The sequence below is a fragment of the Oryzias melastigma genome, linkage group LG23, assembly GCF_002922805.2.
Source record: "Oryzias melastigma strain HK-1 linkage group LG23, ASM292280v2, whole genome shotgun sequence".
Lineage (NCBI taxonomy): Eukaryota > Metazoa > Chordata > Actinopteri > Beloniformes > Adrianichthyidae > Oryzias > Oryzias melastigma.
Genome location: NC_050534.1, coordinates 490441 through 503062, shown reverse-complemented (window position 1 = coordinate 503062; position 12622 = coordinate 490441). Strand labels below are relative to the sequence as shown.

The 12622-nt window shown below is 41.2% G+C and overlaps 1 protein-coding gene across 2 annotated transcripts; it reads right to left on the bottom strand.

The window, feature by feature from the left end:
• Window positions 1-625: 625 nt before the first annotated feature.
• LOC112160230 (ETS domain-containing protein Elk-3) lies at window positions 626-12595 on the bottom strand. Of its 2 annotated transcripts, XM_024294628.2 has the most exons (5): window positions 12055-12595; window positions 8442-8669; window positions 7696-8370; window positions 5641-5763; window positions 626-1036 (listed from the first exon to the last, which is right to left on the bottom strand). In XM_024294628.2, exons 2-5 carry the CDS (start codon window positions 8646-8648, stop codon window positions 941-943), a joined length of 1101 nt encoding a protein of 366 aa, XP_024150396.1. In that variant the 5' UTR covers window positions 8649-8669; window positions 12055-12595; the 3' UTR covers window positions 626-940. The 2 variants fall into 2 exon arrangements, with proteins under 2 accessions (XP_024150396.1, XP_024150395.1); XM_024294627.2 differs by lacking the exon at window positions 12055-12595 and having other exon boundaries at window positions 8442-8738.
• Window positions 12596-12622: the final 27 nt, after the last annotated feature.

Below are 12622 nucleotides of genomic sequence, written 5' to 3'. Positions count from 1 at the left end.
CAAGAGCTATGATAACCTCATGCTAGCGCAAAAAAGTTAAGCTAGCAGAACAAAAGTTATGCTGGCAAAAAAAAGTTAGGCCAGCACAACAACAGTTAACATAGCAAACAAAAGTTAAGATAGCAGAACAAAAGTTATGCTAGCGCAACAAAAGTTAGGCCAGCAAAACAAAAGTTAAGCTACCAGAACAAAAGTTAGCCTAGCAGAACAAAAGTTAAGATAGCAGAATAAAAGTTAAGATAGAAGAATAAAAGTTAAGACAGCAGAATAAAAGTTATGCTAGCAAAACAAAAGTTAACCTACCAGAACAAAAGTCAATCTAGCAGAAATAAGTTGTTCTAGGACAACAACAGTTAGGCTAGCACAACAAAAGCTAAGCTAGCGCAACAAACGTTAAGCTACCTAACAAACGTTAAGCTAGCCTAACAAAAGTTAAGCTAGCAGAACAAAAGTTAGACTTTTTTTACCCTCCAACACTAAACCAAAGTTTAATCCTCAGATGTTGGCGTCTCAAGACCTCATATCTTCCACCATTGTGGTTTTCTTATGTGAAACCTTCTTGCTGGATGAGATCACGATGTGGATCCTGCGGTTAGTAAACTGAGGGAAAGATGCCAAAAAAACATGAGAATCCCGAGCTATTTTTATACAGACAACGTCATGAGCAGGATCAAACAAAGTATAAAAAGAGATGAAAAACTTCACGAGGTAAATGCAAGTCAGTCTTATTGCATTTAAACACAACCCTGAAGTTAACACACGATGAAAACAGAGAGAAGCTCCAGTTCCTTCTCCTACAAATATAAAAGTCTCAGATCAAAGTCTAATTGGATTTGGTAGAAGTTCAAGTTCACTGTAGTTTCATGTTGTTTTTTTGTCCTTTGGTCAGTGCTGATGTAGCATCTTTGGATCCAGTTTGATCTTCAAGCTCAGGCTTGAATCAGGACTTGGAGGAGCTGGAGGACAGGAGCAGGGAAGAAGACGCCTCTCCACTGGACAGAGGAATGGTTAAGGGTCCATTCATCAGGGATGGAAACTGTAAGGAAAAATGTGAAAGATACAACAGTTAAGAATGGGCTACATCCAAATTCCTTCACTACTCCCCAACTCTTAAAGACTAAACAGTGCAGGATTATCTAATGAGTTGGATTTTAACGTGATTCGGACACAAGCTTTTTTATGCCAAATATGAAGACCTCTTATGAATCCTCTGTATTCTGAAAATGAAAAACTGGTCAATTAAAAAATGAGACTTAATATTTTTTTCAAATGACAAGGAGTTCAAACGCAGTGCATTGTGGTCTATTTTCACCAATCTGGTGAGCATCGATGCGCACTGGATTTTCGCAGAGACTTCTGGCTGATTTCCAGACCTCTGGATGTTGGAATTTTTATGGTCTTCAGAACTATGAATTAAAAAGTCTGTAAATTTTGTCTTAAGCAAAGTCATATTACATTGCAAAATATATTAAATTTAATTTTGTTCTATGGCCTTTGAGGCTCTTGCAAAGACAAACAACAGCCCAAAGAGTCTTTCACTTTCAAACTTTTTTGTAAAGGTTTACTGAATATATGACATATTTGTTTAGATTTAAAAAATGTCAAATTATACCCCATTAGAACAACCTCTTCTGTGAAATATAAGGAATAAAGAACCAGAATTTTTAGCATGTAGATCACATGTCAAAGCCGGATCGGCCCTTCAGATCATTTTATTTTATTGTTATTAATGACTTGATGTTATCTCCTGCTTATTTCTAACTTAATATAATATAATTAAGTAATATACAAAATATAATTTTGACAAAATATGTTTTTATGGAGAGTAAAGTATTGAAATATTAAGGTTTAAGTTGATTTATTCTGGAATAATATTCCTGCTTTTTTATTATTCATAATTATGTTAAAAAGTTACAGTTTTGAAGTTTGAAAAATGGTCATTCTGCTAGCTTTTTGGACTATTTTGGCATTTACTAAATTATTTTAGACTGTTTCTAAGTTTAGCTAATATTTCAGCTACATGCTAGCTGTCTTGGCTAATATTCATTCATCTTCTTGTCCGGTTTTTCCCTTTTGGGGTCGTGGGGGTGCCGGAGCCTAACCCAGCTAAGTGTAAACAGGAAGTGATGTAATTCATATGCGCATGATTAGGGCGTGGTTAGGGAAAGGGATCGGGTAGTGACACGTGTCACCGAGCCTGTATCTCGTCGGTGCTTTTTCCTGAATGAAGCGCGTGCATCGCTATTAAATGTCCGACCAGCTGCTCAACAGTTCCGTCAAACGACTCAGACGCTCAGCGCGACAGTCTCTTCAAATGAAAATATAATATCGATACTTGGCGAGAACCCATCGAGAATCGATAGCAGGACTAAATATCGCGATATATCGCAATATCGATATTTTACTAAATTAAACATTAATATTATGATACATTCTCACAATTTGAATATTAAAAAGGTAGAAAGTAGTATAAATTTGAAACACCTCTAATCTAAATTTTACATACACAAGTGTAAAGTAAGAAAAACAACTCCTAGATTCAAAGGATTTATCATAGCGTTCTGACAATTTTATGAATATCTCAAAAATATTAATACAACCAAGGCATGTAAAACTGGAACATTTTGGACCTTTTGTTTTAATGAATAATTCCCTATCTTGTGAATTCATTTCTTTTTTGTTAATGCCTAAGTATTCATTTTTTCTAATATTTGTAATTATTTGTTTGCCATGTCACATTACCTTTCTGTATGCAGTAATCCTTTCTGAAAGATGACATTAGTGATTGATTTTGTACAGACTACTTACTGTTTAGATTTATTTGATGTTCAATAAATATCATTAAAAAAACACAAACAATTATAATTTGATGTTATTTTTCCAGGGAGACTTTGAGATGGATTCAGTTTTTTGTTATTTTGAGTGAATGTGGAATCCAGAATACCTGAAAAAAACTCCTTGTGGAAACACAAACAGGAGTCTTCTGCTGGGATAGAAATGAAAAGGAACCCTCAGAACTATTCCGTGTGATAAAATGTTGCACTCAAACTTTACATAATAAAATATCACCTTTCTGCACTTTTTATTTATTTATTTTTTTACATTTTATCAAAAGTTGTTCAGCTGACGTCCCTGAAGCCTTTGGTCGGCGGTGCCAAAGCAGCTTCACGCTTTCACTTCAGCCGTAAATGTAAGGGGTGTGAAACATCTGTGATCTATCCTGGCCGTCCATGCTGCAGAGATTATGTTACGCTATGAGCACTTCAGAGTCTGAATGTGCTCCTTTTTCAAGCTGGTGGGAGGGCTCTCGGACCGACCAACCGTCTCCCTCCAGGACCCAGCCAACAGGAAGTTGCCCCCTTTTCCTCCACAGCAGAGCAGAAACATCTGCAGCTTATTTTGAGACCCTGGCACACGGTGGATCACACCTACACAAACATCACGCACAGTGCAATGGAGAAAAGCTTCTAGAGGGAAATGTGCAGTTAAAACCAGCTGTAGAGTTACACACAGACAATATTTCAGATGAATCTGTAGAAAACTGTCATTTGTGATTTTTGAATTCCAAACTTTCTCTGTGTTGGTGAGTTGTAGTGATCCAGAGTTGGAATTAAGACCAGTTGAGAAGGTGGTTGTAAACGGAGAAAATCAGGAGTTAAACCCCCACAGAGGGTTGAACCGTGGAGGGTCGCATCTTAAGAGGAGCGTAGCCGTGCCTTGCATCTTAAAGGAGGTCAGAAAATAGAACGTACCATCATCATTCATTATGCCGTTTGGGTGATGGTGGTATACGATGACCTTACACCTCAATCTAATTGTATGTGGGGTCTATTATTGATCACGCAGAAATCTTTCTGACGTGGGGTGTTCAAGTAATACGTTAGTAGCTGTACAGGGTCCCACAAACTACATCCTGATTGTCTAATTTTCTAAATTCTAACAGTCCGGCTTCATGCAAGAAGCACACACTTATCCTGTGAACTGCACTAGAGGGCCCCTTGCACGATGAACAGAGTTTGGGGGGTTGAAAAATGCTGAATCCGTACGACACACCTGTGTCTCACGTACTTCACCTGTGTACTTTGTCCTGTTTCCCTGTATTTCAACCACAGACGGCCGTCTCCGCACGAAAGGGCAGCTGTGTCTAAGGCATAAAGGAAGCTTTGAATTGCCTTCTACTATTCATGGAAACAACCTAAAGCCTCGTTTCCACTGAGTGGTCCAGACCGGACCGGAGCCATGAGGGCAGAGCTCCACATGTGTCAAAGTCAAGGCCCGGGGGCCGGATCCGGCCCTCCAGGTAATTCTATCCAGCCCTCCAGATCATTTTATTTTATTGTTATTAATGACCTGATGTTATCTTGTGCTTATTTATAACTTGGATAATTTTGACAAAATATATTTATATGGAGAGTAAAATCTTGAAAGTTATTTAAGGTTAAAGTTGATTTATTCTGGAATAATATTCCTGCCTTTTTAATTATTCATAATTATATTAAAAGGTTACAGTTTTAAAGTTTTAAAGCATTCTTCTAGCTTTCAGGACTATATTGGCATTTACTAAGATTTTTTATGCTAATTTGGAGTTTAGCTAATATCTCAACGACATGCTAGCTGTTTTGGCTAACATAAGTTTTTTTATTTTTATTTTTTAGGATATTTTGACGTTTAGTTATTTCTTAAGCTACATGTTAGTCATATTGGCAAACTTAGGTTCTTGTTTTAGTTTTTTATGCTAATTTGGCATTTAGCTAATATTTTAGTTGGCTATCAGCTTCAGTGATTTCAGCTATCAATTTCAGCATCTTCATCTATCAGCACTATCATCTTCAGCTATCAGCACTATCATCTTCAGCTATCAGCACTATCATCTTCAGCTATCAGCACTATCATCTTCAGCGGCCAAACTCAGCTTACAGCATTCACACTAGCATTATCACAGGTAATGCTACATATCTAGTTCATAATTATGTTACAAAGTTACAATTTTAAGAATGTAGTTTTAGAGTGTTCAATAAATATTTATCCTGTTCGACCCGCGACCTAAGGTGTGTTTTGGATTTTGGTCCGTTGTGCGGTTGAGTCTAACTCCCCCAATGTAACCCATTGATCAGCATTTAGGTTTTACGACAACAGGAAGTGTCCGACCAGCATTTTTCCCGACTCAAGATCCAAACAGAAAGTTTTTTCCTCTTTTCATCTGGATTCTCCTTCACTCCCTGCAATTTTCTTGCAAAGAATGATAAATTCTAAACGTACAGTGTTCCCCCTTATTCCTGGGGGTGGGCACCGGATGCACACCAGTGACCACACCCCCATTTCGGTCCCTCCCTACCACCGCGGCCAAAGAATGTTCGTTACAGATCCATACTCATCAGAAACACGTCTGATCTGCTTTGTAAAAATGTATTGATAACATTGGAGTATTGATCAATATAAAGAGTTTTCCTCTTTTTCATTCAGAACAATAGACTGTTTTGCAGTGTAGAGGTCGGCTTCATCCATGCTCTCTATTTTTTACACTCTAGTTTCAGATTCTGGATTCCTGTTGGTGTCCAGACAGACTAAGATTTGTTCTGATCGGGTTGGAGATTACCAGGAGGTGCTAGTACACTTAGCAAAGCGATTAAATAATCTTACCTGGAAAAGTTGGGCGTGGTTTTGGAGTTGGGCGGGGCTGAGTGGTCCCACTGGGCTCAAACCCGACCAGAACTGGATACTTGAGAGTAAAGGGCTGGGAGTGAGGAGCAGACCAGACGGGGTCTAAAGGTAGAGAAGACAGAAAATCAGAGGAGAAATGTTCGGTACTCAACCAAAAACTACAGGTCGTGCTCAGAAGGGCGCTTAAGGCTAACATTGGTAGCCTTAGGACTTTAACCATGATCTAACCGAGTCTGCATGTAACCAGTCTGAGGTCAGATTTTTAGTTGTATGATCAAATTTCTGTCATCTGTTAGTCACTGAGGAGTCACATCATAGCTGCACCTCCAACATCATCTGCTGCTGCTTCACTGAACTCCAGGATCAGTTTGTGGTGGGTTTGGTTTTGACCTTTAACCAGCCAAAACACATTTCATATTTGCCTTTATGCAGTCAGGTCAGTAGGAGCATGACTACTCGAGAGAATAAATGACTCTCAACATACAAGGTCTTCACTAAAACATTGAAAATGTGGTTCAACAGTAAACGATCAGCCTGTTTTCATACTGAGATTACATGTATTTGATCTTAATTGTAAAGTATGTTTGTGTTAAACCACTGGATTCTGATTGGCTGCAGAGTGTCCATTAAAAAGTGACAATGGACACTGGCAACGCTCGTTCAGTGGACGCACGCTTTGTACGTAGAGCCTGAAAACAATCGTTGAAACTTGGGCAGCGACGTGTGAACGTGGAAGTTTTGAACACAGAAACCAAAACGTCCATTTACATACGCATGCAGACTTTTACGTACGTCTACGTAGACCTTCTTTAGGAAGGACTCACTTGAACGCACCTTTGCATGCTTTAACGTACGTTTATGTAAGTTTACGTAGACCTTTTATAGGAAGTGGTTGGGTAAACGTATGTTAACGTACCCTTTCATACACTTATGTATTTACGTAGACCTACTATAGGAAGTGGTCGCTTGAACACGTTTTTATATAAATTTATGCTTGTTTACTTAAGCTCATGTACCTTTACGTACTTTCACGCAGACTTTCTATAGCAGGCGATTCCTTAATTGCACGTTTGTGTACGTTTTCTTACGTTTACACAGACCTTCTATTGGAAGGGGTAGCTTGAACACGCATTTGCGTACGTTTATGCTCGTTTACGTATGCTCAAGTACCTTCACGTATTTTCACGTAGACCTTCTATGGGAAGTGGTAACTCAAACCCAGAATTACATACATTTATGCTTGTTTACGTAGACTTTCTTTAGGAAGTTTTCACTTGAACGCACCTTTATGTACCTTTACAAACGTTTACGTAGACCTTTTATTGGAAGTGGCGCTTAAACGTGCGCTAACGTATATTTATGCTTATGTACGCTTACGTCCGTTTATGTTGACCTTTCAGTGGAAGTGGTTTCTTCCGAAGGATGATGTGAACGAAGCTTCACATGATTTTGTACTGTATAATTAATGTATTTGTGCACTTTTTTCCCTTTTTACCTCATGGTTTGGGGACTACAGATGAAAACTAGCATTTGGCTAATTCTGGCCTTTTTACCCATCGTGTGTTTTTCTAAATAACCTCATATTATTATTGACATTATGTTATTATTACAAACTGGGGCACCATGCATGAGACGGGACATGGGCTTTTACCAGTGAAGAGAAAAGTGCTCAGAAATGATCAAAAACCTCTATTGATTTTGTTCACCGAGCTGCAGGAACATGAATGTGCTGAGAAACGTCCTGTTCAGTCTTCATCTCTTTCCATCTGTGATTTATCCACGGCGGCGTCTGATTTACGCACGGCGGCGTCTGATGACTCTATCTGGAAGAGCATCAGCTGAATGCCTGAATGTAGTCAGGCTATCCTGTTTTGGTCGGAATTGCTGCTGGAGAATCAGGAGCGTCAGGAACATATGGCTTCACTTACAGACCTCCTCTTCCTCCTCCTCCTCCTCCTCCTCTCTTTCCACCTCTTTGTGCCCCCCCACCCCCCATGTGTAAGTGAAAGCTGATGTGGACAGGTAGATGTGTACCTGCGCAGTGAGGAAGGCGGGGGTCATGGAGCCAGAAGGCAGAGCCGGGCTGTTGAGGGCGATGGAGACGAGGTCACTTCCTGTGAGGAGGAGCGAGGAGGCGGGGATTTCCAGTCCTTTAGGTTTTCTGCCTTTCAGTGGCGTGCTGTGAGCCAGCCCCCTTCTCTCTGACGCTGAGGTGGTCTTTAGCCTCTCCCTCTGACCGGACGACAGATTCAGAGGAATCATCTCAGAATCATCTGCATCAGCGCTCTGGCTCCGCCCCATCACCCCCATGTGGGCGGGGCTTTGTACAGGGGAGGAAGAGAGCTGAGAAGACGGCCTAGAGGAGTTAGAGGAGGGGGGCGGGGTGGAGGAGCGGCCACCGTTGGTCACGAACCGGATAACCGAAGAGCTGTCGTCATGGCGATCAGATCTGGGCTCTGACTTGATTGGTCGCGGTTGTTCCATGTGCAGCTGCGAGGTGCAGACAGGGAAAGAGGAGAACAGGCCGGAGCGGAGGTACTGGTTCCTCTGCCGTCCGTCCTCGTCTTCCAGCTCGGGTTCTGAAGACGCTCCGGCGCTCTCCGTGCTGCGGCGGCCAGACTCCACCGCCGTGGGCTCCATCTTCAGGATCTCCGGGAGAGACACAAACTTGTAGACAAACTTTTGCCCGTTCACCTTCTTAATGATGTTCTGCAGAGGGAAAAGAAGAGGACTTCAAACGTGTGAACTCGTGGTGTGTTCCCCTCTAAAGCTCGGCCTACCTTGTCGTAGTAGTAGCGCAGCGCTCTGCTCAGCTTGTCGTAGTTCATGTTGGTCTTGTTCTTGCGCAGTCCCCACAGCTTGGCCACCTCCTCTGATTTGAGCAGCTTGAACTCGCCGTCTGTGGACGTCCAGCAGATGAGATGTTTGTGGCTCTGGTCCAGCAGGAGCTGCAGCAGGAACTGCCAGAGGGTGATGGAGCTTTCCATCGTGATGAATGTTCTGGGGATCTGGATCAGCGGATTCAAACAAAGGAGACAAAACATGAATCTGAGAACCACAAGAACACTCTTCAGAAATTCTGTTCAGATTTCTTTTGCTTTTAAGTTTTGCTCTATATTACATCTACACTTGTAAAACAAAAGTTTTACAAAAATATCACTATATTTTGGTTAAAATTCCTATTTTAGTTTTAACTCATTGCTGTCACCCCAACACGTTTCCACTCTGAAACATCATTTTCTGCAGGGAGTCAGGTCATTTAGGTCAAATCAGGTCATGGCGAGATCAAAGGTAAGTCATGTCATTTAATTTTATTTAAAGAACTATTAGCAAAGTCATAGATGGTCAATCTAAAATGTCATTCCTGTTACCCAAAGTATTTTCCAGAAAATATGTCTTGATTTGAAAATGAAAATATTTATTTAAATCTCTCAAACGACTCCATGTGCTCATGCTACTAGCATAAATGCAAAACGGCTCAGTTTAGCGCAGTTGCTAATTTTATGCTAAAATCTCCTGCGATGACTTTTAATAATCATTAAAAGAATAGGATGAAATGACTCAAAAGATATAGCAAATGAATGAATAATAACTAGTTTACGTGATGGCTTGTATTTTATTAATTTAGCTGTTATCTGAGATCACTTTCATTAATCATAATTAGGAATGATTGAGTTCTCCAATCAACCGTTCTCATTGCTGTTACTTCATATTTGCTCAGATTGTTCCACTGCTTCTTGAAAAATAAAGAAAATCAAATGTATTTTCACATCAGTCTCACATTAGTTGTCTGATCACTCAGAGAAATGCGTTCCAAACCTTTGGATTAAAATAGCTGAAGCTGATAGCCAGCTAAAATATTACCTAAATGTCAAATTAACCTAAAAAAATGTAATAAAAAAAAAAAACATAGGTTAGCCAAAACAGCTAGCATGTAGCTGAAATATTAGCTGAACTCCAAAATAGCCTAAAAAATCTTAGTAAATGCCAAAATAGTCCAAAAAGCTAGAAGAATGACAATTTTTTTAACACTTTAAAACTTTAACTTTTTAACATAATTATGATTGATAAAAATGCAGGAATATTATTACAGAATAAATCAACTTAAACCTTAAATAACTTTGATATTTTACTCTCCATAAAAATATATTTTGTCAAAATTATACAAGTTATAAATAAGTACAAGATAACATCGGGACATTAATAACAATAACATAAAATGATCTGGAGGGCCGGATAGAATTACCCGGAGGGCCGGATCCGACCCCTGGGCCTCGACTTTGACTTACCTGCTTTACAGGAAACATTGTGTGTTTTCTTTAAATTATAGTTTTCAAATGATACTTGAGTTTTGGTAACAGCAGAGATAAATTGTGACGATAATAAACTTTCAAAAGATGTAAAAAATTAAATACTCCCCTTAGATTGACCACTACTCATTTTGAATAATTAAATGTGTAAACTACTACATCCTACAAAATGTTATAAAATGAATTTTGAAGAATTCTGAGGAGCAAAGGTACTTCTTTTAGCAGAATGACGGGCTAAGTCAGCTCCAGCTACAACTAAAGGAATTACACTGCCATCTAGTGTCTGTAAAAACAGAAAACAAAGAAAATAAAAAAACTTTCACAAATTGATCCAAATCAAGAAATGCTTTAAAAGTGGGATTTCTTTGTTTGAGGTTGAAAAACTTCAAACGTTCAGTAAACAAACTCCTTCTTATTTGTTTACTCTTCATGCAGGATTGTGGGGGGGGGTGACCTCAGCAGCTGCAGATGGTCCTGTCTGCACATGCAGGCTGACTGCAGCTGCGTGTGCAGGCTTGTGGTTTTGCTACTTCCTCACACAAGTTCTGAGCAGATGGTATGATCATTTCCTAAACAGATATGCTCCTTGACCTAAGTTCCACGTTGTTACAGCTCATTAAAAAAAAAGAAAGTTAACTATGTCAAAACAGAGTTCGGTGTCGTTGCGTGTTTCACATTTATATCTGTGCCGCTCCGTTTGGTTTTGCTCATGTGTGACCCAGAGACACCAGAGAATGGTTCTCAGATGTTTCCATGGTGATCTCTCAGGATGTGGTCAGTGACCCTTTTTTTGCCAAGACAAGCATGATCTTCAGCCGTGTGTTTACCTGAAACCGCTGACTGTCTGGGAGTGTCTGCTTCCTGTGTCCTCTCACAGAACGGCTCCTGTCTGCGGCGTGGCGTGCTCTCCGTGCAACATGGTGCTAAAAATATGATGCTTTAAAAGCATCCTGCCTTTGAGAAAACCCAAATGAATCTACTGCTGCTTTATTAACCATGAAGGGGATTTCTGTGCCTGTTTAAACGGAAGCCCACCAGCAGAAACGGGGAAAGTAGGAACAATGACCCCTCAACATGTGCAGGTACACAACTCGCTGCGCTCCTGCTTCCCATTTCCTGCAAAGGTGTGTGAGGTGATGGAGGAGCCGCAGTGATCTGAGTCTGTCTAAAGGAGGACTTCCTGTCATTCAGCTTCAGGGGCGTCATTCCCGGAGAGAGGCTCTCCAGGACTTCCTGTCAACGGGAAGCACACATGCACATCAGAGACACACACGTTGTGCATGTGTCTCTGCTTGTGTTAAGCTCTGTTCTTGTTAACAGCTCACAGATGTAGCAGTGTTTTGGTTAGAGCACACAGCTACGTCTACGGCCTGATGTCACATTCTGATCAGTCAAAAGTTGAGGGGGAAATGTTTGTTTAACGGATTTCAGAATAAAAGCAGATTTGCACATCTGTGTTCTCTGTAAAGCTCCACTTGTTGTAAAGTTTGTATTCAGTTCAAATTAGTCAAAAATTCTTCCTCTGCAAGACAGAACCGCACAAAGGCCACACGTCTCCTCCAGGCTGGCGATTCCTCTTCGTTTGGTCAGTCTAGCAGCAGAGAGGTTCTGCTGGAGCTCAAACACTTCTTTGTTTTTGCAACAGTGACTCATTTTCAAGATGTTGTCTGCTGCCAGCTTCAATCCGGAAGCGCATGGCAATTAGTCTGCGAGGTCCAGACAAACCAGAAAGTCTACTAGAGGGGTTTTAAAGGAGCCACGGCCACTTTCTTTGACACTGGAGTTGCTCCGATGACTTATTTCTAGTCAATTTCCCCCACAACTACAACTCGGAAAAGGGGGAGGGGTAATTATAAGTATTTAAAAGCGTTAGAGGCGCAACTTCAGCGCCTTTTACGCACAGCTTTTCTCGTTTTACGCACGACTTTAACCAACCCAAACATTTATTTTCTCTTGACGTTTTTCAGCAGTAAAACTGTGAGGGAGATGAAAGAAGGATGCGCGGACCTTTTCCGTGCGCGCGAGTTTGCAGACATGCGCAAAACTTCAGAAAGTTTGAGAGTGAAGGGAACATGGCACCTACCCGTCAGTGGACGGCCGCAGCTCCTCTGTCCGTCTGCGCGCTCGGGGTGTGCGCGTTTCTTTATAGATGCGGGGTGTGCGCGCGGCGCTGCGGCTCCATGCTGCTGCCGTCCCGCAGTCTGAAAGCGGATCCGAGGCTCCTCTCTCTCCTGACTCAGAGCAGGAAATCGGGACGCGCAGACGGGGAACGGGCGCACTTCCTCTGGCGCAGTATTCCCGTCTGTGTAAACACACGCACACGCACGCAAAATCTCTATTTCCCATAAACACACCCCTTAAACAACTTTCCACGCGCGCGGGGCCAGCGAGGACTCACATTGGCATGTTTTTCTTGTGCGCAGACCTTTGCGCCACAAACCAAATTTCGCACTCATGCACAGACACACATTGACTCACACGCACGCGCGCCATTAAATATTGTAACGCTTTACACACACACAGACACACACACACAAAATGACAGCTGACGTCATCTTCTTCCTGCTCACCAGGAGAGGTTCCTGTTTCCGCACACACACACCCACACACACACACACCCACACACACACGCGCACACCCCCAAATACCTT

Coding starts and splice junctions, on each gene's coding strand:
- LOC112160230 (XM_024294627.2), bottom strand. CDS start 8,705: ATGTTTTGTCTCCTTTGTTTGAATCCGCTGATCCAGATCCCCAGAACA. Junction 5,764..7,695: donor CCGCCTTCCTCACTGCGCAG/GTACACATCTAC, acceptor CTCTACCTTTAG/ACCCCGTCTGGTCTGCTCCT. Junction 1,037..5,640: donor ACCACGCCCAACTTTTCCAG/GTAAGATTATTT, acceptor TTTTCCTTACAG/TTTCCATCCCTGATGAATGG.